General features: G+C 34.3%; 1 protein-coding gene across 9 annotated transcripts; it reads right to left on the bottom strand.

Annotated features, from left to right (window-relative positions):
* Window positions 1-87: 87 nt before the first annotated feature.
* On the bottom strand, window positions 88-27,826 carry LOC110100991 (F-box protein At3g58530). 9 transcript variants are annotated; one of them, XM_028695382.1, is made up of 15 exons: window positions 27,604-27,823; window positions 25,694-25,753; window positions 25,408-25,491; window positions 13,384-13,514; window positions 13,218-13,293; window positions 11,876-11,946; window positions 7,829-7,912; window positions 7,656-7,728; window positions 7,499-7,566; window positions 6,549-6,617; window positions 6,365-6,470; window positions 6,125-6,273; window positions 5,646-5,767; window positions 5,515-5,565; window positions 5,110-5,402 (listed from the first exon to the last, which is right to left on the bottom strand). In XM_028695382.1, exons 1-12 carry the CDS (start codon window positions 27,757-27,759, stop codon window positions 6,208-6,210), a joined length of 1,044 nt encoding a protein of 347 aa, XP_028551215.1. In that variant the 5' UTR covers window positions 27,760-27,823; the 3' UTR covers window positions 5,110-5,402; window positions 5,515-5,565; window positions 5,646-5,767; window positions 6,125-6,207. The 9 variants fall into 9 exon arrangements, with proteins under 9 accessions (XP_028551218.1, XP_028551217.1, XP_028551215.1 ...); XM_028695385.1 differs by lacking the exons at window positions 5,110-5,402; window positions 5,515-5,565; window positions 5,646-5,767 and adding exons at window positions 88-303; window positions 388-462; XM_028695381.1 differs by having other exon boundaries at window positions 5,515-5,767.
* Between the last annotated feature and the right edge of the window lie 172 nt (window positions 27,827-27,998).

Raw genomic sequence — 27,998 nt, 5'->3', positions numbered from 1 at the left:
CATAAAATACTGCAGTCCACCAAATCAAATTCTTATTTTATTTTGTTTATAAATCATTTTCTATAAAAAAATTTGGAAACAAAATCAGACCCAATTAATCCTTCTTTTTAGTGCCATTTGATGTTGATCGTAACGTTTACAGTTTGCAAATGGTGAAATTAATAAAAATTTAAATCAAACCTTATTCATTTTCGCTAGCCTTATGTTGAAATCCAAGTCAACAGTCAATGTCTACTCCATCATATGGTTATAACAATTTAATAATATTTTCTCCAGAGAATTTAAATCCCTGGTTCATTGAACCTATAAGCAACCACACATCAAGCTATTATAGTCATTTTGACTTTGACTGATAAAAAAATAACTTTCAGCATCTAGAAACTTAACTGTGAAGGAGCGAGGGGGCACTCCAAGGCCATAGGATAGGATGTTGCATCTTCTCCTGGGGCTCAATAAGTCAACCTAAACATAACGAACGAGACATTAAGGGAGAAATATTTGCAGTTAGATTACCTTCATCTGCTATAAATAGAGGGGGCTTAAGCTATAGAGGAGCACATAGTAAAAAAGAAAGTGGAATCTGAAGTTGGGATTCCTTGTCTAGGAGAGATGACACCGACTTCACAGATGCTGATAGAAGCTGAAGCGGTGTCCTCTCTCTTATGTAAGAAATCATTTTCTTAGTGCTACTCGGCTAAAACCAGAAAGCCTATGTCAAGGGGCCACAGTCTTTGCATTAGTTGAACATTTCTGCTGATACGAGGGAGGGCTTTGCGCAGAGGTTAAGTTGCATCTAATGTATTATAGAGGTAAGAGGTTCAAATCACGAAAACAATCTTTCTGTAATGCTCATACAACCAACCCTCCATAGATCCTACATTAGCTCCATGCATTGAATACACCCTTTTTGCCTTTTCTGATGATACAATCAACTTATAGTCATGTAGCAGGCGCAACGCTTTATGTCCCTTTTCATGTTTTAATAATTCGAGCAATCTCAAAATTCCTTGAAATATTGAACTAATCATGATTTTACTGCAGCATCATTTGATTGCTTGTAAAAGAAAATTAAATCATCACTATTGAGGGATTTTCAAGATACTTCGTGTTTGATATAAATATTGAATCCAGCAAACTTTAAGAAGTCAAATGATCTCTGTGAATTCTTATTGCTTTATTGCTTACTTCACTTCTTTCCATTAACCTTTATGTTTATTCTTTAGATTTTATCAGTCCACAATGATTTCATGATGTATGAATGGCCTGTGTTTTATTGGTAAGCAGATAGTATGCATGGCATTGCTCCAGAAAATTATGATAAAATCTGAGAAGTTAGCAGCTTGAATCATTCATGCACAAAAACAAAGAAACGGCAGCTTGAATCTTACGAATTGCTGATGATTTCCAAAGTTTTTTATTCAAGCATTTCCTCGAGAGCATATCATTAAATTAATATGAAGCAGACAACTACAAGTTCAATGACGCATATCTTGACCAGATCTCAAGAACAATACAAATACTATGGCTATTCAACAAAAGCAAGGTTTTCACTAAACAATAAGAACAAAGTAATGAGGAAGAACCTAGCATGTGATGAGAATCTTCCAACCGACATCTTTGATTTCATTATTTCATTTCAATGCAACAACAGCTTCTTTACTTGGTCCCCTGTGTATTTTCTAGGTTTTCCTTTGGTTGTGAATCCTTTTCATGATGTTTAGTGCCCTATGTGGGCCACAGATCCCTTATAAGGAGAAATAAATTATTTTGACAAATATAATTTGGATTAAGTTAATATGATTTATTTAGATTTGTGTATATTTGCATGCTTTAGATTTGTGTATATTTGTATGCTGACATAAGATGGAAAATAAAATTCAAATATTACTGACATTCGAAAGAAGATATAGAAAGCAGAAAAAGGGATTTCAAGAAAGATTTCAAGATAAGCTAGCAATAAAGATTTCAAGATAAGGGCTTCATTATTAGAAATGTGTGAGAAACCAGCACACACACATAAGTGAAATAGGAAAAAATAAAAATCAATAAAACTAAGTAAAACTAATAGTTTTGCACGAAGCACATCCTACTGCTCATACAATCAGCTTTATGTCCCTTTTCATGTTTTAATCATTCGAGCAATCTCAAAATTTCTTGAAATATTGAACTAATCATGATTTTACTACAGACTCATTTGATTGCTTGTAAAAGGAAATTAAATCATCACTATTGAGGGATTTTCAAGATACTTTGCGTTTGATATAAATATTGAATCCAGCAAACTTTAAGAAGTCAAATGATCTCTGTGAATACTACATCTCTTATTGCTTATTTACTTCACTTCTTTCCATTAACCTTTATGTTTATTCTTTAGATTTTATCAGTCCACAATGATTTCATGATGTATGAATGGCCTGTGTTTTATTGGTAAGCAGATAGTATGCAGGGCATTGCTCCAGAAAATTATGATAAAATCTGAGAAGTTAGCAGCTTGAATCATTCATGCACAAAAACAAAGAAACGGCAGCTTGAATCTTACGAATTGCTGATGATTTCCAAAGTTTTTTATTCAAGCATTTCCTCGAGAGCATATCATTAAATTAATATGAAGCAGACAACTACAAGTTCAATGACGCATATCTTGACCAGATCTCAAGAACAATACAAATACTATGGCTATTCAACAAAAGCAAGGTTTTCACTAAACAATAAGAACAAAGTAATGAGGAAGAACCTAGCATGTGATGAGAATCTTCCAACCGACATCTTTGATTTCATTATTTCATTTCAATGCAACAACAGCTTCTTTACTTGGTCCCCTGTGTATTTTCTAGGTTTTCTTTTGGTTGTGAATCCTTTTCATGATGTTTAGTGCCCTATGTGGGCCAAAGATCTCTTATAAGGAGAAATAAATTATTTTGACAAATATAATTTGGATTAAGTTAATATGATTTGATTTAGATTTGTGTATATTTGCATGCTTTAGATTTGTGTATATTTGTATGCTGACATAAGATTGAAAATAAAATTCAAATATTAGTGGCATTTGAACGAGGATATAGAACGCAGAAAAAGGGATTTCAAGAAAGATTTCATGATAAGCTAGCAAGAAAGATTTCAAGATAAGGGCTTCATTATTAGAAATTTGTGAGAAACCAGCACACACACATAAGTGAAATAAGAAAAAATAAAAAAAATAATAAAAAACTAAGTAAAACTAGTAGTTTTGCACGAAGTACATCCTACTGTATGATCAGACTCATTTTAAAATAATAATCATGGTGACATTAAGATGAGGAGATACAACAATTAATAGAAATTGATCTTCAAATCATATCGTATGATCACTATTGTACCATACAATTTGCTATATTTGATGTAATTATATACATCAAATATTTGCTCATGTTGATGATCTAAGTGGACTTTTTATCCAAATTATAAATTAAAATATCATCAAACTAAAACAACAAGAATTTTCTTATGAATGATTTTGAATACTATAACCATCATTCATAAGAATTTTCTTATGAATGATTTTGAAACCCTAAACAAGTAGTTCTTCAAAGGTCAGATAAGAGACTAGAAACCACATGTATGTGAATCTCTAAAGGGGTGGAGGTGATATCCTTGATATGTAGCAAATAAAGGGTGGAGTCTATGCAAAATTTCTTTCTTAAACCTTTTGAAATCTAAGTGTTCGATATGCACCTAGTCATTCAGGAAAATGGGTGAGGAAGTGTAGAGGTCAATAACTATCAGCTACGATTTAGCAATAGTTTTATGGACAGCTATAAACTTCAATGCGGAAAGGACTTGCGTAAGGGAAGTGGAACAACTTACTCTTATGGTTTAAAAGATAGAAGTTTGATAGTTTTATGGTTGAATTTGAATACATAGGTGTTCTCTAAGATCATAGTGGATCACATCCCAATATAGAGCTAGAATCAACCCAACAGGATATGGGCTATGTCCATGTATTACACATCACACCAATCTGATCTTCATAACTAACCATCTTAAGCAGGACAAAAAAATGAGAAAGCCATTCAGAGGGAGAAGTGGCAGTCCGTGAAAGAATGCAAGATCGCGTCTCTAGATGGCTCGACATTAGCCATCAAAATTTATCGCCCATGATGAGATAATAGTGAGAATTAAGAAACTGATTATCCAGCACAAACCAAACTAAAAACTCAATTTTAGTTTAAGCTAACCTCTTATATTGGATGTAGATTGAAGAGGTAATTAAAATCTTCCATCAAAACTTACTTAAAATGAGTTTAAATGCCATTCGCAAAGCACGACACATCATTTCAATAAATTTATTGTGCTCACGCGATGTAGAACATGAGGCCAGGGTTGGTGCAAGGATTAAGATGCCTCTAGTATATTAGGATAAAGGTTCATGATATTGTGTCAACACAAAAATTGTCAGAGTCCACACAAGGATTAAGAACCCAATCGGATCCGATTCGACTTAATCTAAGTCGAGTCCACTCAAAAATTATGTCAACAAAGATTTTGTCACATAAAGCGCTGGCCTCCCATGACTCCGTTAGGAGATTAGATGTATAGATCCAACTTTTATTAAGAAATGTAGAGGTAGGCCTAAAAAGATTTGGTAGAAAGCATTTGAAATGGCCTTTTTTATCATATTTAACTGAGTTTGACTCTTAATAGGACATAATGGAGAAAAAGAATTCATGTAGCAGACCCCACGTATTAGGATAAAGGCTTCATGATATTGTTGTTAATGTTGTTTGTACTTTTATCATTAACTCTTCTTGTTTTATAATTTAACTGATAGTTTCCACCCTATGTAATCTTGTACACAACGAAATCATTTCAAGTTCGTAAGGCTGATGTGAGTGAACAAATACCTAACAGATATAAAAGCTGCCATAAAATGAGTTCAGTTTACATCTGGATATAAGAGTGCAGGCAGATTCCTCCCTGGTGACCTACGGTTCACGGATTCAAATCACAGAATGGCTCCTCTACAATGCTGGGGAAGGCTATATGTGCCAATCTCACTCGGCACCCTGCATTGATGATAATCCTATGAGCTAGGTGCAATGTTTTTTGAATAGATTTGGACATGCTTATTTCAGGTAAAGAAAGTGTTGTATTCAACCATAAATAAATTAAAATGATTTTTAAGCATGTACATGTATATATGAATACATGAACAAAGTTAAATATATTACTAACCCCATTCTCCATACTCAGCGAAAATGCATAAGACAAAATACAGATCAGTGAACCAAAAAAGTCCAAAAACTACATATCACAACTAAAAATAGATCCCTAAACAACAACCAGGATCATTTCTCGTAATGATGTTATCTGCTTCCTCACTAATCCAAACCTGTCCACCTCTCTGCTTCATCATTAATGCTCACCTGTGCACCTCAAACGCATATAAAAATTATTTAGAGCTAATAAACTGCAGTGAAACAAATTTACATCAGAGTAAATGAAAATAATATTATACGTTCAACATAAATCACTAACTTCCAAATTTCAAGAAACTTTTTCAACTGTTTGTTCAATATTTTAGCCATGCTGTACAAAAGAAAAAAAAAATTCAATAGTATAGATTTAACTAGAGATGTTGACAGTTCTACTTATGTTCTCCTGCTCACCCCATAAATTCGTATTACAATAGAAAAGATCTGACCCATGAGTTGCAAATTGTCTCTCGATGAAAAATACCCAAGCTGGCTTATACAAATGATTTTCTGATCTTGCAGTTATATGATTCCACCTGGAACCATGAAGAATCCCTCAAAAATTTAATAAAAAATTTGTGGGTGGTATATGGAAGAGAGAGATTTTTAGCACCGCCATATCAACGAGAAATCCTACTAACTGTTGGAGAATAAGGCACATAAATAATAAATATATAAATTGCAAGAGAAAAACCAAATCAGGTAAACATTCATTATCATAGTACCAACAACCTTATAATAAACAACATACTGTAGGAAAATAAATAAATCATTATGCAAATATACATAACTTATACAGGCTCAATATTTACTCTTCCAATGTAACTGCCATTTAGACAAAAGACTGCCTAATGGGAAGCATAACTAAAGGATGTCATAGTTCAAGTGAATACCTCAAGGCCGGAATAAACTGCAATAGATAGAAAGGTTTTCGACTTCAAAAAGTGTTTTTTGTGCCGAAACCAAATGCGCCACATTAGCTGTGCACTTTGAAGCACCTTAGATACGGAAAAAGCTTAAGAAGCTCTTCATGGCGCCTCCTCTAAAAAGGTTAGGCAACCTAATTTAGTGTCATCAAACTCCAAATAATAAAAAAAATGTGTGCTGCAGCAGCTACATAATATCACAAATACCTTAATTCCAATACATCCGTTCACATCAAGGGTTGTTATAGTGTTGGAACAATACTTAGAAAGAGCCTCCAGACATCCATCAGTTACTCCAACGATGCCAAATAAGCTGCATGGAAAAAAAAATTGCATTAGATATCTTATAGTGCATAAAGTTGCCAATTCAATGACATCATTTGCATGGGACCTGAGAAATTCAAGAGCTCTGCACCCTTCAGCAATTTTTATGACTCCTACATCAGTAACCCGTACACACCTGAAAAAATTTATGAAATATGAACTTTCAACATCATCTTTAGCTTAATTCCAACCATTTGGGGTTGACGTTATGAATCCTTACTCTTCATTGATTCCTATCAAGTGTTGAAAGAGGAGTAAATCTATTTGCAAAACCATGTTACCATTGGTCTAGCCATTTTTTCTTACTAATTATTCCGTAATAATTTCATCTACCCATCTTTTTTTTTTTTTTCATCTACCTATCTTATTGAAGCTCTTCTTCATTCTTTAGTACACGCATCTTCTACTCTCACAAACCCCCTCTCATATAATTATTTTCCAATTCATCCTTTTATTTCACAATTCACATTCATCTTAATGTCCTCATTTCTACCACACTCAACTTATCTATATAAGTGTAGACCCGTCAATATTGGACCCGACCCGGAATTTTCGGGTTTGGGTTGACCCGAACCCAAAGCGGGTCGGGTTCGGGTCCGGAAAATCGACCCATTTGCAAAAACGGGTCGGGTTCGAGTTGACCCGACGGGTTGCCGGGTCAACCCGAAAACCCGTTTATGCACCGCTGCCGCCGCCGTTGGACCGCCACCGCTGCACCGTGCGGGAACTCGAAAAATCAAATTTAAGCGGGTCGGGTCGGGTTGACCCGAACCCGAAGAGGGTCGGGGTTCGGGTCCCAAAAATTGACCCGTTTGCAAAAACGGGTCGGGTTGACCCGAACCCGAATAGTGCCGGGTCAGTTCCGGGTTGACCCGAACCCGACCCGTGACCCGAAATTGACAGGTCTATATAAGTGGGTTTGTTCCCAAACACTTCAATCCAAATAACATAGCTTGACTAATTGCTAGTAAAATTTTCTACTTTTAAAAAAAAAAAAGAGGATGAACAAAAGCTTACCAAGTCAAATTTAAAGAAAGCAATTTTCTGCAGCTGGCGATACTGGAAAGGCCACAATCAGATAGATTCTGATGATAGAACTTGAAATGTTATTGTTAGCCAATCAATAGTTCAAAGATACTGCCACTGGCAGTGGATTAGGAGCCATAGAAAATACCTGGGCACCACACAAGTCCAAGAATTCCAGATGTGCTAAGCAACCAATCTTCTCATAAGCTCTATCTGTGAGACTGCAGAAAGAATTTAATAAATAATGAGGCAATCTCATCAACCTTCTGAAACTACGGCATATGCTATCAAACAATTAAATACTAGAAATCAGATGCTTACCTTGAAAGAGCATAAAGGTTTAAGCTTTTGAGGGTAATACACCTAAGAACATTTTGTAATCCATTATCAGTAATCTTCATGCACCTGCAAATAAAAGATAAATCCCCGCATCACCATCATGCTTAAAACTACATTAGCCAAGCATAACAAAAGAGCACTTTTCAGACAAGAGAGATCCCACGCTAATATATAGCACAAAAGTTTGTGGCTCAAAATGGTTAGCATAAAGAAAATCCAATATAGGTATGGGAGGATAGCTCTTGAACAAATGCCTTCCAAGAAGAGAGGAAAAGGGCGAAGAGGAAGAGCATGGGAAAGGAGAGAATTTCTAGAGGGGAGGCCACGATAAATCTTTGATTTCAATCCACTTCATCTCTAAAAAAAAAAGACAAGACACTATGTCCTAATCATATGACATAATTGACTGAACATGTAATGATGCAAAGACTCAATATTAATAACATCTTCACAATTGAAATTTTCAATTTCAATAACCATTATCTCAAGGAGGCACCTTGAATAGAGTTCTCATAGGAGGACCTACTATGAACCACCAACCATAATAGACGCCTTTACATCACTTCGAATACTAGTGAGATTACTCTTAAGATGGTGCTTGATATTCGAGCAGATGTTCGAGGTATTGAGACCGCATGGCTTAGTGGAGGCTACGGAATTAGCCCAGCTGATGGAGGATAAGAACTCCTTGGAGAGGAGTAGTCGCAGAAGTAGCTCGGAAGTCTTCTATCGCATGACCACTAAGTTTAGGGTGGTGCCTATTCAGAAGGAAGCCCCGAGGGATAAAGGTCAAGGAGTACGACAAAGGGGGAACTTCAAGAGGTTGACCGAGTTAGAAATTCAGGAGAAGAAGGCCAAGGGCTTATGCTTTAGGTGTGATGAGAAGTTCACTCCAAACCACTATTGTAAGGACCATTTGTTACATATCCTAATCGTCTAAGATGAGGAAGAAGATGTTGCAGAGGAGGATGTAGAGGAGGAAGAGATCACCTGCACTTAGATGTTGCAAAGGTATCCCTTAACTCAGTAGTCGAGTTCACACCGAACCACACCATGAAGGTTAAGGGGATGATCGGGCATCAGGAGGTGGTAGTAGTGGTGGATTGTGGAGATACCCACAACTTCATTTCCAATAGGATAGGAGATCAGTCCGAACTGAAATTATAGAACATGGAGGGTTTGGGGTTATGTTGAGAACAAGAAAGGTAGAGAGGAGTAGAGGAATTTGTAAAGGGGTGATCCTAATCCTTCCATAGGTTCAAGTATTAGAAGACATTCTAGCATTGGATTTGGAGAGCACAGTGTGAAACTGTGAATGAAGTGGCTGCAAAAGTTGGGGAAGACCAAGATTGATTGGAAGGCTCTAAGAATAGAGTTCAAGGTGGAGGGGAGGAGAGTGGTTATTAGAGGGGATCCTAGCCTGTCCAAAACTATGATTTCACTCAAAACCATGATGAGGGCAATCCAAGGTGGAGTGAGATTTTTTGTGGAGCTGTGGAGTTTGGAAGGAGAAGATGATAGGGAGAGAATAGAAGCACTAGACAAGGTTCAGCCACTCCTATAGTAGTATCGAGAGGTATTCCACCCAATTCAGAGATTTCCTCTTCCGTAGGAACACAAGCATGATATCATCTTGATGGAAGAAGTCTCACCTAACAATGTTCGTCCGTACCACTATCCCCAAATCTAAACGAATAAGATCAACAAATTGATCGGGGAGATGCTAGAGGTAGGATCATTCAACCCAATATCAGTCAATTTTCTAGTCCAATGCTACAAGTAAAAGAAGAAAGATGATAGTTGGAGGTTTTGTGTGGACTATCGGGCGTTAAACAAGGAGACTGTGCTAGACAACTTTCTTATTCAAGTGATTGATAAGTTGCTGAATGATCTTTAGGGAGAGGTGTTTTCCTCAAAGATTAATCTAAATTCAGGGTACCATCAGATCTAGATGAGGCCCAAGAATGTTCTCAAGACGGCATTTAGAACTGATGAGGGACACTATGAGTTTTTAGTGATGCCTTTTGACCTCAGTAAAACCCCAGCTACTTTCCATCCCCTGATGAACAGGATATTCCAACCATATCTGCAGAGGTTTGTCTCAATCTTCTTTGAAGATATATTAAGTTATAGCAGGACTAATGAGGAGCACTTAGAATATTTGATATTGGTGTTATCCACTCAGAGGAACCACCACTTATTTGTCAATCTGAAGAAGTGCTCATTCGCCAAGCCTAGAGTGGAGTATTTAGAGCACGTGGTATGTCACACTCCATGATTTATATTGGAGGACTATTTGTTCTCTTAGTTGTGGACCGGGAGGCATTGAGAAGGGAAAGTCAACAAGATGAAGGATTGGACAAAATCATGAGAGATTTATTGTAGCCATCCAGGCTATACCTTAGTCAATCAAAGACTATTATACCAAGGACGAATGGTGATACCGATGATGTCGCCATATGTATCCCACTTGGAAGAATGTGATAGCATGTTAGGAGAGCTAAAGGGGCACCTACTGAGGGCACAACAAATTATAAAGAAGCAGGTTGACGGGCATACAAGGGATGTGCAATTCGAGGTGGGTGATAAGGAACATTTGAAGATTCCACCCTACAAATAGAAGACTTTAGCTCGAAGAAGAAATGAAAGGTTATCTACATTGTATTATGGGCTTATGAGGTTGTGGAGGGGATTGGTGCTATGGCGTATCATTTGCAGCTACCCCCTACTTCTACATACACCCAGTATTCCATGTGTCCTAGTTGAGGAAAGTTATTGGTGAGCATAGTCCATCAGCGACGCTTCGATGACCTTGACAGAAGAAATGGAGGTGATCCTAGAGCATATGAAAGTGAGAGGAGTTCTCTTGACAACCGGAGGAGCTAGAAAAATGCTAATTGAGTGGACCGATATGCCTGCCTATGAAGCAACATGAGAATCATACAGATGATTCAACAACAATTTCTTTGGTTTCATCTTGAGGACAATGTGACTCTTTAGGAGGGAAGTATTAAAGGACCAGCTGAGTCAATCCAGTCAATCAACCTGTCCCCAGCAAGGGGGCCCGGTCTAGCTGGCCAGTATAAGAGCTCTATGAGCCCCACTAGTGTGGTCGGCAGGCAAGGAGAGAGGGGCTCAAAAGGGATTAATTCAACCTTTAACTACTTATCATAGAAAATCAAAATTGACAGGAAATTAGGAAGGTTCATTTAGAGAAAGAGAGCTTATTTAAATTCAGATTTGGGAGGGAATTAGGAGGTTTATTTAGAGAAAGAGTGCCAATTTGAATTCAAATTTGGGAGGAAATTAGGAAGGATTATTTAGGATTAATTAGGTTGTTTTATTTTCATTATGTCATTTTTGTATTTGGGAGTAATTTTCTTTAGAGTTGTTCCTAACGGCGCCTAGGATTTGTGGAGAGTCGATCTACCTCTCGAATAGTATATTAACTTGTATCTTGGTTTGTTGTGCCGATATCAATAAAATTAGCCCATAATCTCATTCTTTCCTGCTTATTTCTCCTCGTTATTGTTGCTTTTTTGTTGTGTGGAGATCGTATTCCTATCACATGTTTAGATGCTTGGCTTGCACTGAGGAAGATCAAGCATTATTAAGATACCCCCTAGAGTTTCAATGATCAATGATGACATCCAATGGAACAAACTTAAATTTCATCAAACCACAAAATTAAAATTATAACCTAATAATTCGAACTACACATTCAACTAGAATTCAACCTGATTACAACTGAAAAATTCAGTTTTAAAAACCCATGTCAGTTCGGAGTCATGTTCTAGTTGGCGTAATCAGCCCAAATCAATTCAGGCCAAGTTGACCCATAACCCCAAAGTCAAATGCTTTCATTTGTTAAGAAAAAGGAAAAAAAATTATTAAAATGGCGAGCTGCTAAGGAATAAATTATTATGACCCAATCAATGCCCAAAGACATAGTAAGGCATTCAAAGAATGTTAGTATTTGATAGCTATAAAGAAGTAGAGTAATAATTTAAAAAAAAATTAAATGCACACCTCGTAATGTTTAACTCTTCTAATTCTTTGTAGTTATCACCTATGAGAAGCAAACTTTGGTCCGAGATGCTCTGCAAATTAGTGCATAACTCAGGATGAAGGATTTTTCATGAAAGAGATGTATTTTAAAACTTGCATCAAAGTTATTGTCCTTGACTAGCATAGCATATTAAAATGCACAAGTGACTGAAAACTTAGAAGCCCATTTCAAATTACCCTTAATTAGAAAAAGTCATATAGTAATAAGATTTTTTCAGGCAATATTGTCTAAGAAACTATACAATTCTAACGCTGGTGAAGCATAATAATCTTGCACTTATTTCCATCTGAGATAAGCAGAGTAGTTAAGCAAAATGCAGTAACGTGCCCTTTAAATATCCAAATGGTTCTAGTAGAAGAGACCATAACTAAAATAAGTACATTTCTCCCGGGGACAAAATTAACATATATTAAAGAAATTTTGCATTGCAGCTATTTTATCCATTTTTCCTTAAACTAAACCAAGCTTATAGGTACAAAAATTTTGAAAAGTTAATTGAATTATTTTGTCCATTTTCCATAAAAAAAATTCAATATGTTGAGAGAAAGTAGCCAATAGAAAACCGTTAATTGCCTCAAAAGGTAAATAGAACTAGTTCAGAGTTAAGTGGAGAAGACACAGCGATTAACCACATGGACAACAACCAAATGGCATGACCACAACTACTGTATTAATGAATCCTAGTCACACTGAACTTGATCCTTAAAACATATTAACAACCCGCAAATTATGGGCATTCAAGCAGCAAGGTGCATTCAGTTTACTTCTTTTAAATTGTAGTCAAAGAGAACCGCATGCTCAAACTATGAGATGGAAACAAAATGTGTATTATAAGATTTTCAAAATAAATAAGAGAACTTAAAAGGTACTTAGAATAAGAATGCTTTAAATGTAACTAAATTGAAAAAAAAAAACAATTATAACAAATTTATGATCAAAGCAAAGAAATTAAAAAAAATAGCTTCAAGACAAGGCTCTTTTGCATAAAATACTCAAGTTTATACGGTGTATAGTACACAGTTTGCTAAAAACCTCATTTTTTTTCAGTACACAAGATTTCCGTAGGCTTATTGAGCAATGTGAAGGTTGTTAAGCGAGTAGTTGACCTCGTAACATTGTTATGTGCATTGCTGTCTATTAATCCTACATATGCAGATAAGTATCTTTGTGACAATTCAGCGAGTAAGAGGAGTTAAATGAGGAAAATGCAAGAATCATTAAAGCATTGTGTTTCAGATCAAAGGTTCAGTACAGATCATAAGCGTGTTAAAAAAAACATAATATTATAATGAATTTCATTACCTTGCATCCACTAAGGTTTAGATAAGATATATGTTTGCAATGCTTCACAAGGAATTTTATACTCATGTCCGTCACCCTGAATCCAACTAATAAAAGGATTAGTAGGATACTTTCCATAGTCACAAATAGCTCTTGCAGAGTAAAAAATTGAAGCAACAAAGCATACCTAACATTCCAGTAGATAGAAAATATCCTAAGTTTAGGACAAGCAATTGTTACAGCTTCAATTCCCTTATCAGAAATTTTCTGACAGCCATTGAGATTTAGAGATTCTAGGTGCCGAACATGCTCCATTACCTGAAAATCAATGGGAAAGTAAATCTGTAAGAAATTTGGGTAACATTGTCAAAATTATTTTAGACGGCATCAGATAATGAACATTTATTCTGTAAATTGAGTTTACCTATACTATATATTAAGCCACAATGAGAGAAACTGAGTATTATTTCTATGGCTTCAAGTTAAGGAGTGAGCTCCATTCCAAAGGATCATTTTTTTCTTTTCTTTTAAAGAGAAGAGAATGAATCGTATATTTAAAAGATACAATTATGAAATGAAAAATTCACATCTATTTGATCTATCTAATCTACATCTATAATAAATAAACAAAGTCATGAAAGAGAAAATCACATCCATCCAATCCATATACACACACACCACAATGAGAGAAAATGAGTATTATTTCTATGGCTTCAGGCTTCAAGTTAAGGAGTGAGCTCCATTCCAAACGATTATTTTTTTTTCCTTTTCTTTTAAAGAGAAGAGAAGGAATCGTATATATACAAGATAAAATTATGAAAAAAGAAATTCACATCTATTTGATATATCTAATCTACATCTACAATAAATAAACAAAGTCATGAAAGAGAAAATCACATACATCCACTATATATATATATACATATACTAATTACAAAAAGAAAATGTTTCTCTTCTTTTATTAATCCTTCTATTTATGTATTCTCATTTTTGAGAAGTGAAAGCACTTAATATATAAAAAGAGAATAATCAAAATGATCTATTGATTCTTTATGAAATATCAAAATAGTCCCCAAATATATTAAAAGCCTATTTTGGTCCATCAACTCTTTAAAGAGGAACCAAAATAATCCCACCATAGGACTATTTTGATTCATTTCTAAAAACTTGACGGACAAAAGTGATCCTTAAATACATTTGTGGATCATTTTAGCCCTTCATAAAGAGTCAAAAGACCAATTTGATCTTTTTCTCTGTATAAAAATTATCATAAAAAAAGGAAATGCATATCAATCTTATTTTTTGAATATATAACTAGAAAGATTAATAAAAAAGGAGAATTTTTTTTATTAATTCTTCTATTTATATCATCTCGATTATTTTCAAACTTGCTATTCTTTTAGTTAGAAGAGAATGAAAATAATCTATAAGTATTATGATAAAATTATGAAAAGTCATATATTTTTTTAATATATATAATCTAATATACATATTTGGCATCATTTTAATCAATCAAATCTCCATTGAATTAATATGAAAAAATCAAATTGAGGTATTCAACTAATCTTAATTTTATTTTTTCTTTTTCTTTTTTTTTTTGCATCAGGCAATGATCTGACTTCAATTATTGATCTAATTATACTATACTCAAGTACTTTTAATGGTTTGGCATGTTGTGAAAATCATATAATAATTTATCAATTTTACCCTCCTAAATAAGATTAGGTGTAATTACCATTTATGTTATAATAAGCATAAATCCATGCAAAAACTAAGAGAAATACAAATATTAATCTTTCTTTTATTATTATTATTATCAAGAATTGTCACAATAATAATATTTTTTATTCTCCCATGTATTGCATGGGATTACTTTCTTGTAAATTTGTTAAGTCACATATAGTCCTTTGGTTCAGTCCTCTCACAAGTCCACAAACTTTATGTTATAGCTAGGTTGTATGACTAGGACAATTTAGCAGATATATCAACTCGATCACTTAAATTTTCATCATGAAAAAACTGGGACTAAGCTCTTCTTGTAAAAAAAAAGACGGAAGAAAAAGACACCATGGGAGATTACAAGTTAGAAAAGTGCACATGATACTGATAACAATTGAGAGGAAAATACAATATAATGTAATCAGCTGTATTGTTAAGGACAACAAGTTGGTAAAGAAACCCTTATCCAAATATTATGAATAGAATTGCAATTAAGGATAATATGGGTTTTATTTCAAACTATAAATTACAGGTGCAGCACACTTTGGAAGGTACAATATTCAACATGAACAAGAAGAATTTGCTTCAATATTTTCCTGAGGAAAATAAGACAAGCCAAAGCAGAGACCCGAAGAGAGAGATGGACTTCTATATCCACATGTAGCCAATAGTGATGATTCCACCCTTAGAAAGAAAGAAGAAAAATAATTTCACATTGAAATTCCCCTTATTAACCACCCTACCAGAAGATTCCCCTAAACAACAAGTGATAGGATAAATTAAAAAATATAAATGATTCACTACATCCTGATAGTATGTAGGAATAATCCTATGCCAATGAATTAGATAAATCAGGAAAAACTTATCAATCGGGATCCCAAGCAATCCAAAACAAATCTCTGACAACAGTAGATAAAGGGATGTACATAAATCGTTCATCTTTCCAAAATCTTGTAGAGCGGCAAGCCGGCAAGTATTAACTTTCCAAGAGATGTTCTGACAGAAGGGCTAAAATGGTTTTCCTAATTCCTTTAGGGGCCATTTTGTTGCAAGTATTTTCAATACTTTATTAGGGGTCATTTTGTTGCAAGTATTTTGAATTCTAAAGTATTAAAAATAAAATGTAAGGTGAAATGATATATTTGTAATACTTTGTTACCGTTTGATTGCTTGTAAAATAAATTTAGCAATTGAATTTTTTTGTATTTGGTTGCTTTCAAAATAAAACTAATATTTGAATATTGCATTGTCGAGTAGGTGGGGCCGCACTGATGAGTGGAGACAATGATGACCGGCGGTGGTGACCTAACACTGACAATGGGTTGAGCCTGATGGTGTCCGGTGTAGCAGTGATGATTGAAGGCGGTGGTGGCAAACAACGATCGATAATGACCACCAGGAGTAATTACTAGTAGTAGAGGCGGTGGCTAGGGGTGTCAATTTCGGGTCATAGGTCCGGTTCGAGTCGAACCTAAAACTGACCCGATACTATTCGGGTCAACCCGAAACCGACCCGTTTTTGCAAATGCAGCGATTTTTTGGACCCGAACTCGCCCCGACCAGACACAGTGAGGCGACTGCGGTTTGTGACTTTGCGGTATGTTGTTTGACGGAGTGCGACGGATGCAAATTTGCGGGACTGTGGTTTGTCGTTTGCGGTCTGCCGAAGCCCAAAGGGTTGAAGTGTTGGACACATAACAGCAAGGCGAGGAAGCGTCGCGACGGCAATGGCAGGCCGGCAGCAGACACAAGCACGGAATGTTGTATCGTTTCGGACTCCGACAACGGACGCTTGCGTAGGGCGAATTATTATGTCCGGTGACCAGACCATCCGTACACCAATCCAGACGCACCACGTCACCTGAATACACTGGGCCCCGGGTTATCTGGGTGACGTGGAGCGTCTGGATTGTTGTACGGACAAATCCGGACACCGTACGTAATAATTTTCCCTTGCGCAGACGGCCTGACGTGAATCGCGATGGCCTGGCTGGAGACTTGACGCGGATGACCAGTCACGACCTAACGTGAAGGCATGGCGACGAGACGCAGACACGACTCACGAATGCAGATGGCCTGATGGCTGACGTGATGGCATGCTTTAACAGGTCAAAACGGGTTAATTTCGGGTTTCCGGGTCAACCCGAACCCTACCTGATTTTTCAAACGAGTCGAAAACTCGAACGGAAACCCGACCCAGTTCGGGTTCGGGTTGACTCGAACCCGAAATTGGTTGGATTTCTAGATCATGTCAAATATTGACACCCCTAGCGGTGGCAGGTGACGAAGGTGAGCTAATGTATTCAAAAATCACTCAAATTGGCACCACCGTGATGGTTTACTAGATAGCGTGGGAAAGTTGGGATCGATGTCAAAGAGTGATGTAGGGGAGAGTGAGGCAAGAGCGAACTTGTGGGATTGATTTTCAAGGTATAAAAGAATAGTTTTAATGGTTATTTCCTCATTCACTCCAACCGAATGAATATTTTATCTATTTCAAGCTTACCTGATAATTTTTAAAGGACATTCATGTTAATACTTTGGTGAAAATGTCAGCAAGTTACTCGCCTATGATACAAAGGAGTATAAATAAAGCAATAATTAAGTTTTTTTCTTTTATAAAACATCTGTTGACTTTAGTGTTCTTAGTGTGGTCATATTGTACGAGGTTATATGCAACATTATTGGCTAAGTTATTATGATAATAAAGCCTCATAGGACCTTTTCACTCAACCTTTACATCTTTCAGAATATTTTTCTTCCATGGTAATTTGTAGATTCTTAATGACAGTTCTAATTTATATTTTTTACTCCTCAGAGTTAAGAAGTTGCCTCCTAAGAATAGTTAATATCCAAAATTAACCTCATGTAATCATATAACCAATTAAAACATACATAATTGGCATCCGTGTAAATTTCAAGAGTTAAATCTTCCCCCTTTTTGACTAATTAAAAGTCTTATGCCTAGGATTTCTTTTGGATATTATAAAACTTTATATTTTCTTTAAGATGTGATTCTTTAAAATTGTGTATAAATAAGCTTACCAAATTAACAACATAGACAATGTCAGCTCTAATATGTGATAATTAAGTAGATAAATCTTACCTTAAGTCTTTCATATGAGACTTTTAGTTACTATTGTGTCTTATAGAGCATATACAAGTTTATCATTAAACTCCATGAGGCTCTTGACAGGCTTGCATCCCAACTTGAAGTATGTAAATCATCAAAAAATGAACTAAAAATGAATTCTAAATTCATGAATGAAATACTTTTCATCTGGTTTTGTTACAACCAAATAGCCAAATTTTCAAAATCCCTACATTTGATTTACTTTATATTCAAAACTCTCGGAATAAACAACCCTTGAAATAAGAAAAATTAAAAGGATCATTCTTCCGAAAATCTATTAGGTCTTTAGCCTCAAATATTTCTCCATGATAATATTAAAAGCAAGAGAATAATCATCAGAACTAATAATCTTCAAAACACATTTGACAAGAAAAGATACATTAAAATGATCTTAAATTCTCAAATTCCTCTGGCCTATAAATTTTGCTCCAATTGAAAAGATGAATATTCCTATTATCAACATTATCGTTCTAAAATAATTGTTTCCAAAATAACTCAATTTTTTGATAACATAGTAAATAATCCATAAGAAAGGTAAGTATTAAAGAAGTAGATCCTACCCATCCAAAAAGACAACTTTTTCAAGATAATTTCAATGTCGGAATTCTAAAGAGATTTTTGGATTGTTTTAGAGCCAATACGAGTTCCAAGATACTTAAAAGGTAAACATTCCATAACTCCAACCATTATTAGGAAGATAACCAGCTTGAATCAAAATATTCATAAGACTATAAGTTTTACAATAAAAATAGAGAATATGTTTTAAGCAAATAACGTGCATATAAATAGCTCCCCTAAACGAGTGTATCATTAACAAATTGAATATTATTGATAGGCATAGAATAGTTATAAATACATCACCCTTCAATCTAATTATTAAAAAATATACCCTCAATATTTTGTATAAGAAATATGCCATTATGTTAAAAAAAATAAAATAAAAAAAGGAGAAATGGGATCGCCTTAACAAAACCACTTCAACAATTAAATGGAGGCCCCAGATCATTGACAATAAGAGAAGAGTTAGCATGCACAATATATCTCATAATTCAATCGAGAAATCTACAAGAAAAAATATCTATTGCAAAGAAAGGAAGGCAAAAAACTATAATTACAACTATGAAAAGGCCTGTTAGAGACCAAGTTTAAATATAAAAAGTTATTTTTTCTTCCTATGGTTCAACTAATTTCAAGAGCAGCCTCAACACAATCTAAAGATATTTTTTATTGGATACAAAGGCACATTAAGAAACATCAACAAACTTAGGCATAATAGATTTAAGCCTATTAAATAGAGTTTTTGAAAAGATTTTGAATGCACTGTTCAATAGGCCAATAGGACTAGATTTTTAAGATGCTCACAACACACCTTTCACAAATAAGGCAAATGGTGATTAAGTCTTCCAAGAGAATCTTTGTTGAGACATATGCCATTTAACACTAGCTCAAGATTCCGATGAATGATACCCCACATGCTTTAAAAACATCATAAGAAATTTGCCACCAAGAGATTTGCTCTCTCCAAGAAGACAACCTAGTTTAATTTTTTTAAAATGGAAAAAGGAGCAGGCAGACCTTTTCCAAATTGAAAACTTTCATTATCAGTCATAGGAAAAAGTGCAATACGAAGAAAACATAAAAAATTACTAGATTAAAAACAAAATATACAAATAGGGCCAACAAGAAGGCAATGAAGTCTAAGCCATCAATCAAAAGAGAAAAACCCTGAGATTCATCCCTAAAAATATTTAACTTGAATAAGTGAAAATCTATTTTCTTGTTTTTCCACTAACTCTTCAATGCAAGAAATATTAATATCAAAGCTAGCAGATAGAGAGTCGAGAACACCAGTATCCCCAACCACAAGATTATCATCAAGAGCAAAAACATTTGGTGCCATTCACTAACAAAAAAAACCAACCCATCTTCAATATTAAGAATTCATTTTTTTTTATGAAGTAGATTAATTCTACTTCAACCAAATTTCCCCCGATGTTCAAACCAAGATTTATTTAGATCTATGGTTTAGCCATTTACAGGAGCAACCCCTCTAAATAATTACCCCTCCTAGTTATAGGAGAACACTCTTGAATAAAAATAGCCACAAATGCTCAATTTTAATATAAAATTCAATATTTGGATTTCAATTAGATGAATAAGGGTTGTTTGAGGGATTAGACGTAAACCTAATCAAAATTCAACGATTATATCATCTCAGGAATAACAACGGCCCTAATCTACCAATGTTAGGAGGTCGTAAGCCATAACGTAAGGAATATGATGCTCTAAGGAATCCCAAATATATCAAGGTGAATATATATGAATTTTAGTTGTTTTTAATTTTACTAATTAAACAATTTTGTTATAAAAAATAAGAAGATTTATTATAAAAATTGGTTAAAATGTAAAAACTCTGATTAATGGGAAAGATATAAAGAGGCACATAAGGAGTCTAAAAAAATCATATGCCATGCAAAAATTTTAGTTTTTAATTATTTATATAATAAATTAGATACTCAGGAGAGCGAAAGATATACATAAGTTAGTCAAACAAATAGATATGATTAGTAAGAATTTAATGCAAGTGAAATGCATTACGGATGAAAATCGAAAAGTAATGTTATTCGAAGAAGATATTCAACAAAGGTAGATGGGATATTTTGCGAAAGATATTTATTTAGAGAAAGCATATGATAAAGTTCCAAAAGAAGTGCAATGGAAAGTTCTAGAAAAGAAATGACTTTATAATGCTTATATTCAAGTCATTAGGGATATGTATGCAGGTGTTGTTACTTCTGTTCAAGCCAAGGCGGTTTGACCAAGCATTTTTCTATTTATGTTGGATTACATCAAGGATCATCCTTAAGCCCATATCTTTTTGCTTTAGCCATGGATGTTATCATTGTGCTTTTTGTTGATGATATTCTTCTTATTGATAAGACTAGAAAGGGAGTTGAAGATAAACTTGAATTATGGAGGTCAACCTTAGAGTCTAAAGGTTTTCGTTTGAGTGGACCTAAAACTGAATATATGGAGCGTAATTTTAGTATTAATAGATCTAGAGGAGGGTTTGTGAGTTTGGGTGATCAAGTCATTAATAAGAGTATATGTTTTAGATATATTGGGTTTATTGTTCGAAGTGATGGTGAAATAGTTGGGGATATTATTAGCAGAATTCAAGTTAAATTAAATGGTTGAAGTGGAGGAATGCATCAAGCTTGTTGTTTGCTAGAAAAATCCCCCTCAAATTTAAGGGAAAATTATATAAGATGGAGATGAGACCTATAATGCTTTATGGTACATAATGTTGGCCGTTAAAAAAGAAGCATAATATTAAGTTAAGTGTTGCATAGATGAGGATGCTCGGATGGATGAGGTGCTTGACTCTTAGAGACAGGATACGAAATGAGCATAAACATGAAAAGGTTGGAGTAGCTCCAGTGAAAGATAAGATTAGAGAGAGTCGCCTTAGATGGTTTGGTCACATAAAACGACCGCCTTCCGATGACTTGATTAGGAAATTAAATGTATTAGATTTGGCTTATGTTATGAAAGATAGAGGTAGATCTAACAAGACTTACTTATAAAATATTAGAAATGACCTTTCTTTTTTTTATTTAAATGAGAATCTGGCCATTAACAATATACAATGGAGAAAAATGATTCATGTAGCCAACCCACGTAGTGAGATAAAGGCTTGATGTTGTTGTTGTTGTTGTAACAGACTTGTTAGTATGGGAGCTGGCCCAAATATAAGTTAACCTATAGGTTAAATCCAATGGAAAGCCCAATTTTAATTAGGATAGAGCTTACTACTTTATTTATGAATTGCCCAAAATACTGGGTCTTATGATCTTGCCCTATATGCAAGGTAGCTATAGACCTTAAAAGGCGCCTATGAAGTTGCAGCTTGATTATAGTTCATATATGCACCATGTAGGCCCGAAAGATCAATAGAATGCAAATTAAATGTATATATCCTAGAGATTTACCCTGCAATGAATGTGGCTCCAAACAAGATATATTTTAATTCGAGGGGGATTGAGATTTTTTGAAAGAGTAAGCTCCTGGGTTAATTACATCTCGAGCGTGTTCGAGAACACTTTCAGTTAAGAAGTCAACACTTGTGTTCAAATTGAGAAGAATCGGTACAAGTTTGGTTCGGTCAAAGTTAGAATGGACTTTATGGGGCTCAATAGAGGATAAGGGGAGGAAGAACAAAGGAATCAAAAAAGGTAGACACAAAAGTACCAAAATAGATTCGAAAGAGACTTATAACTCCAACATCAACTATAAGGAGCTATGGGGCCTATGATCCCATGTGGCAGCACTATCTAGGAGAAAAAGAATGAGTGAATGTAGAAAAGTGAAGACTAATCTAGTAAGTCGGTATGACACCTCCGATCAATGTTCTATGATTCCATTTTCTCAAGTTTGTTAGCGGCCTTAATCTACTTAGCCATGTAGCAAATTGAGGAAAGTTGTTAGTAATCATAGGTTACCTCATTCAAGGGAACCTTTTAGAGCAAGAAGGTGGGCCTATTCCTAAGCTGACATACGGGGATTATTGTCATACCCCATGAAGACTCCTTTAGGTCAACACAAGGCCAACAGAGATATCTACCACTACCGTTTTACATACCATAATTTGTAAACCGAAGAATTTAAAAATTTACACAATTCATTTGAAAAAAAATAGTTCCATTTTTTTCCCATTTATTTAACTACAGAGATTCTAATGCACGTCATGATTATGTTGTATTTCATCAAATTTTCATGATAGAAATATCTAATTTTTATCTTACAACAAAATTGTACACCTAAAAGAAAGAATAGTCAATCAAAATATAACCCTTATTTGGGTTCTACTTTTTCTGTCGTTTTTCTTGAAATTACATTCAACATAGTACTATATAAGCTAAAATAACTTCGCAAGAGAAACAGATCTAATAGAGAATTCAAATATCAAAAAAATTCAAGTATACACATACACTAATCTATTGTTTTACCTAGAATCCTTAAACATGAAAATACTAGAATAATATCCGATCTAATCGTAATTAAAATATCTAATTAGAAACAAAACTTTTAGAAGAATATTAAAGGTTCAAACATTGACAACACCACATTAAAAGTGCGTATAGGCTTCCTTCTATTTGACTAATCTTTTCTGAATTTATTTTATCATTTACCTATAAAACTCTTCTTTTAACTTTAGAGAATATCATATATGTGGAAGTAGTTTCTTGGCTCGCATAAGGTTGAAAGCTATTTATCAATGACATTTTTTCCTCCACAAGGGCCCACCTTTATTACCAAATCAGTACAAGTTATCATACACATCTTAATTTTTAGAATAATTTTACCACCATATGGACTCACATTTGTCGCCCTACACGTATAGATTATATTATTGTCAACTTATCCATATAATTAATCTTTCTTAAACTCATTCCATTCAATTATTTTTTTAAACATCTAGATGTATTCATTATTTTCTTTCCTTATAACATTAAATGCATACCCTTTTAAATTTGAAATTATTACAAAACTTTGTAATTTAATTTGAAGAATGATTTGATACAATTAGCTTATGAGTAGATCTATCGTGTTAAATTTATTCCCAATTGTTTCAAATGAAATTGCTTTTTGAATTAAAATTGAGAATCATTCTTAATTGATGACTAACCAAAATATACACTTTTGAACCCTTTCTCCACAACCACCACCTTCTCCAACAGGTTTCTCATTTCTTACATATCATCTGTCATTATCCAATTCTACCTTACTCAAATAATCTCAACATTTGCTTCAGCCAACAATAGATTAACCTCAACCTAGTACCATTGACAATCGTATTTATCTTCCATCCTTATCTCAACTAGTAATATCTATCATTTTCATTTCTCCACATTTTCAAAAGGGAGCTATGGAACAATTAGTATCTGAAATGCTTCACTCCAACATTATTTGTCATAATCTCACCTATTTTTCTATTCCGATATTGCTTATTCAAAAATATGATGGCACTTGCCATTTTTGCATTAATTATAGAGCCCTTAATATACTCATCATTCAAGATAAATTCCCTATTCTAATAGTACATGAATTTGTAAATGAATTACATAGAGTTTTTTTCAAAACTACATTTTCGTTCTACCTCTTAGCAAATTAGGATACATTCTAAAAATATAATAAAACTATTCGTGATTGTCACTATGATTTTCTCCTTATTTCTCTTTCCCCTTCTACCTTTTTACAACTTTTCGTTCAAATTTACTTGCAATGGAAATTAAATTTCTGGATGATGCCATTTGGGAAAATTTTGCAGCCCTCTCTTCATCTTTTCCTTCTCTCAACCTTGGGGATAATATTGCTTTCCATGACGATGTGACTGTTAGACATCAGCAATATATATTTAGCTAAATAAAGTACAAAATAAATGATCTATATAGGTGTAATAAGTACTAGTTCATTTCTTTTATTCTATTTTTAGTTTGTTTTAGGTAGACATGTTCTATATTGTAAACTTGGTTTACCCGAGTATCATAAATACAACTCCTATTATAAGAAAATATTATGGAATGAAAGACTTATGCTTCTCCCTCTCTAGACTCTCTTCTTCCTCTTCTAGTATCATAAATACAACTCCTATTATAAGAAAATATTATGGAATGAAAGACTTATGTTTCTCCCTCTCTAGACTCTCTTCTTCCTCTTCTTCTCCCTTAAGGAGTTCACACCTACTCAAAAGGTGTCTTCCCCCACTTCCTGATGTAGATCAAGAAGCATACCACATTATTAGACAAAAATGGTTGAAAAATAAGAAATTATAAAGATGCTAACTACTTGAGATAAGGTTAATGATGATGATGATGGTAAAATATTATTTTGGAATAATTATTTATAAAAAAAGGAGTTTTGAGATACTATGACGATTGAGGATTATATTATGCAATTTTTTAAGCATTCTTCAGCTTTTGATCAACCATGTTATATATTTCTAAACTATCATAATTTTTTTTTTATTACTAGCATCCCAAACTGATTGGAAATTAAAGAAACTTTGATTCAAAGTTTAGATCAAAAAGTAGATGTTAAAATAGATATAATAACATAGGTTTTTTTCCTTTTTTTACACGTATTGTGAATATTCTACTTAAACAGCCCTAAACACCTCATTTATCATATCTAGTCTAACGTTTAGTTTTTATCGTAACAACCTCAGAAAAGAATGGCAGCCAGACATAGAAGCATTATTCACAAGAAAAACAGCAAATAGATGTATCCTAATTCCAAACGGAAAAAGATAAATTGAAGAAATTGTGCTAAAATTAATCTAAAATTTTAGATTATAACCTTGCTTTTGATAAGAAGAAGATGCTCGTCATAAACATCTCTTGCAAATTCAAGGTCTATCTTCTCAACGTGTTGATATCTATCCTGCAAGGTGAACATTGTGTAACCATGGATGACAAAACATGAGTGAAAAATTAGAGCAATATCTTGAGAATAAAAAAAATTTTGAATGAAACTGCTCAAACAGGCTAGGACCAAATGCAAATATATGAAAATTTTTTATATACATGCTCATACAGTATTCATGATACATGAAACTCATGCCCCAGGTAATAAAGAAACTGACCAGTGAAAGTGCAGATATTAATCGCTCTCCTGCTTTATTCATTTCACGAAGATCAAGTACCTAAAATATAAAAATTAGCAATAGAGAGAACATGATCACCAAAGTAGCATAAAGACAATCTGCAGCAAAAGCATGTTTTAAGGCTCATGTCAACAATCACAAGAGCCCTGTTCCCAGGCAAAGCTGGGCAGAGAAGTTCAATTGCTTTTCAATCAAGGAAATTTCAGCACATCGCTGAAGCATGACCAGTGGGCGTGTCTAAAAAACTAATCATGAGTTGGAACTAAAAGTTATATATTGCCACCTCCTGGAAAGCTAACTTAGATCCCCTAAAAATACAATATTACAACCATGCTTCAATAATCATTATCAGTTCCAATCCTTAACTTAATCCCCCCATTCTTATGGTTGAACACTATTTTGTAATTCAAAGTTCAAACAGGTTCCCAAGACTGTCAACAATTTGATTTATTTCCGCAAATTTCAAAAATATACACATCATTCCTATAGATTATACAATGGATTCTCACTTTCAAAAGTAAAGCAAACTCTATGAAGAGACTTAGAAGTAGACCAGTTAACTGATTAGCTCAGTTCAAGCCACCCTTTCTATGCCTTCAACTCAAGTACTATATTGAATCATCATTCTAATCAAGCAGAGGTAAACAGATTTTAAGATTCACATCAAAATGAGCATCAACTAGGGATGGCTAGATTTAGACAAAGATATTGGAGTGCTTAAATGAGAAAGATGATGAGGTGCCGGGTCAGGTCTTGACAGCAGAGTCCATTGTCAACAAACAATGGAAGCAATGATTTTATAGAGGTGCCGCATAAAACTCACAATTTCATGGAGAGCAAGGGAGCCAAACAACAGTACAAACCAAGTGAGGCAATCTAGTCTTGCTTCTGTCGATGCATAATGATAGCTGAAATCTCCCAATAAAGTTGGACCTAATTACAAAATGAAAGATCAAAGGGAGAATATTTTCGCCCATGACAGCAACCTTGGTAACAAGGCAGGAAAAAGGACAACATTGAATATTGCTGAAGAAATGATAAACTAGATGTAAACATCAAAAAAAAAAAAAAAGCTTGAATAGGCACCAATGGGTTGTGATGTGAAGGAACAAGGGTGGATTAATAGAGAGAGAAGGGGAGGAGGAAAGCAGAGGAAGAAGTGGAGAGAATAAGAGAGACATGATAGACATGTCCTTTTAGGGCTTTGTTGGTTATTTGCAAAGGTGTTGTCTACACCATTGGATAAACCAACATTCTAAATGAACATATTCATTCATTTAAACGTACATGTAAATATTTAATATGATCATACCTACTGGCATCCAATTCCAAACCAATACTTTGTAAATGAACCAAGTTAGAGTAGCTTACTTTATATAACCAAACATTTTGTTTGGCTTCATTCAACCCTAAAAATCGTTTGCTTGGAGTAATAAACCATTCTTATAATAGATATCTAATATATTTTCTTTCATGCTATTTATCTCCCTGAAACCTACAAAAAAAGCGGCATAGTATAAACGCAAGGAGAAAATGCAAAATCATAGACAAAACTGCCCAAGGCTTCAATTGTCAATAATAGGTTACATAAATGTGTTATTCATACTTGTATAACAAAACTACTCAAGGTTTGGTTGTTTCAGTCCAAGAATAATGGAAAAAACATTCCCAGAACAAACAGTAGGATTTCAATTGAATAAACACTGTAATTCGAATTGCATTTATATATATTTCCTGATTTAGATCTTTGGTTGATAAACATGAGAGGTTAGAATACAAACAACAATCGTGAGTAAAAAAAGTATGCAAGGAGCAATAACTGATATTAGTCCTTCCTGAGAAATAGACAGAGGGATATATATGGAGAGAGAGAGAGAGAGAGAGAGAACCTTCCAGAGAGATGGTTGAGAAATGAGGGCGCGGTAGCAGCAAGTGCTGAGGAGAAGCAGGGAGCAGAGGTCTCTCTGAGAGAGGCGAGAGCTCACGATCTCTAAAACACGAGGAAACTTCTCCCGATTCCATGCGTCTTCTCCTCTGTCCGCCATTACTCGATGTCGAGGCTCATCTCCTACACGAAGAATTTAATTCAAGTAGGATTCCGTCAATTTTGTTATAAATCATATTTATTAAATTTGAGCTGTTAAATTCTGAAATGTTTTGGGCATATTAGATAAGGTTTTATTAAATTCCAATGATTAATTATAATTTAAATGAATAGATGAACAAAAGATGTGATGATAAATGATGTAAAATATCTTAAGTTGTCTTTCTTCAGAATTTATTA

Source organism: Dendrobium catenatum, unplaced genomic scaffold (assembly GCF_001605985.2).
Source record: "Dendrobium catenatum unplaced genomic scaffold, ASM160598v2 fragScaff_scaffold_627, whole genome shotgun sequence".
Lineage (NCBI taxonomy): Eukaryota > Viridiplantae > Streptophyta > Magnoliopsida > Asparagales > Orchidaceae > Dendrobium > Dendrobium catenatum.
The sequence above is the reverse complement of the archived record's forward strand: the minus strand, read 5'-3'. Positions and strand labels throughout refer to the sequence as shown.

Coding starts and splice junctions, on each gene's coding strand:
- LOC110100991 (XM_028695384.1), bottom strand. CDS start 27,759: ATGGCGGACAGAGGAGAAGACGCATGGAATCGGGAGAAGTTTCCTCGT. Junction 13,294..13,383: donor TCTATCTACTGGAATGTTAG/GTATGCTTTGTT, acceptor AGTTGGATTCAG/GGTGACGGACATGAGTATAA. Junction 6,471..6,548: donor AGAGCTCTTGAATTTCTCAG/GTCCCATGCAAA, acceptor TTTTCCATGCAG/CTTATTTGGCATCGTTGGAG.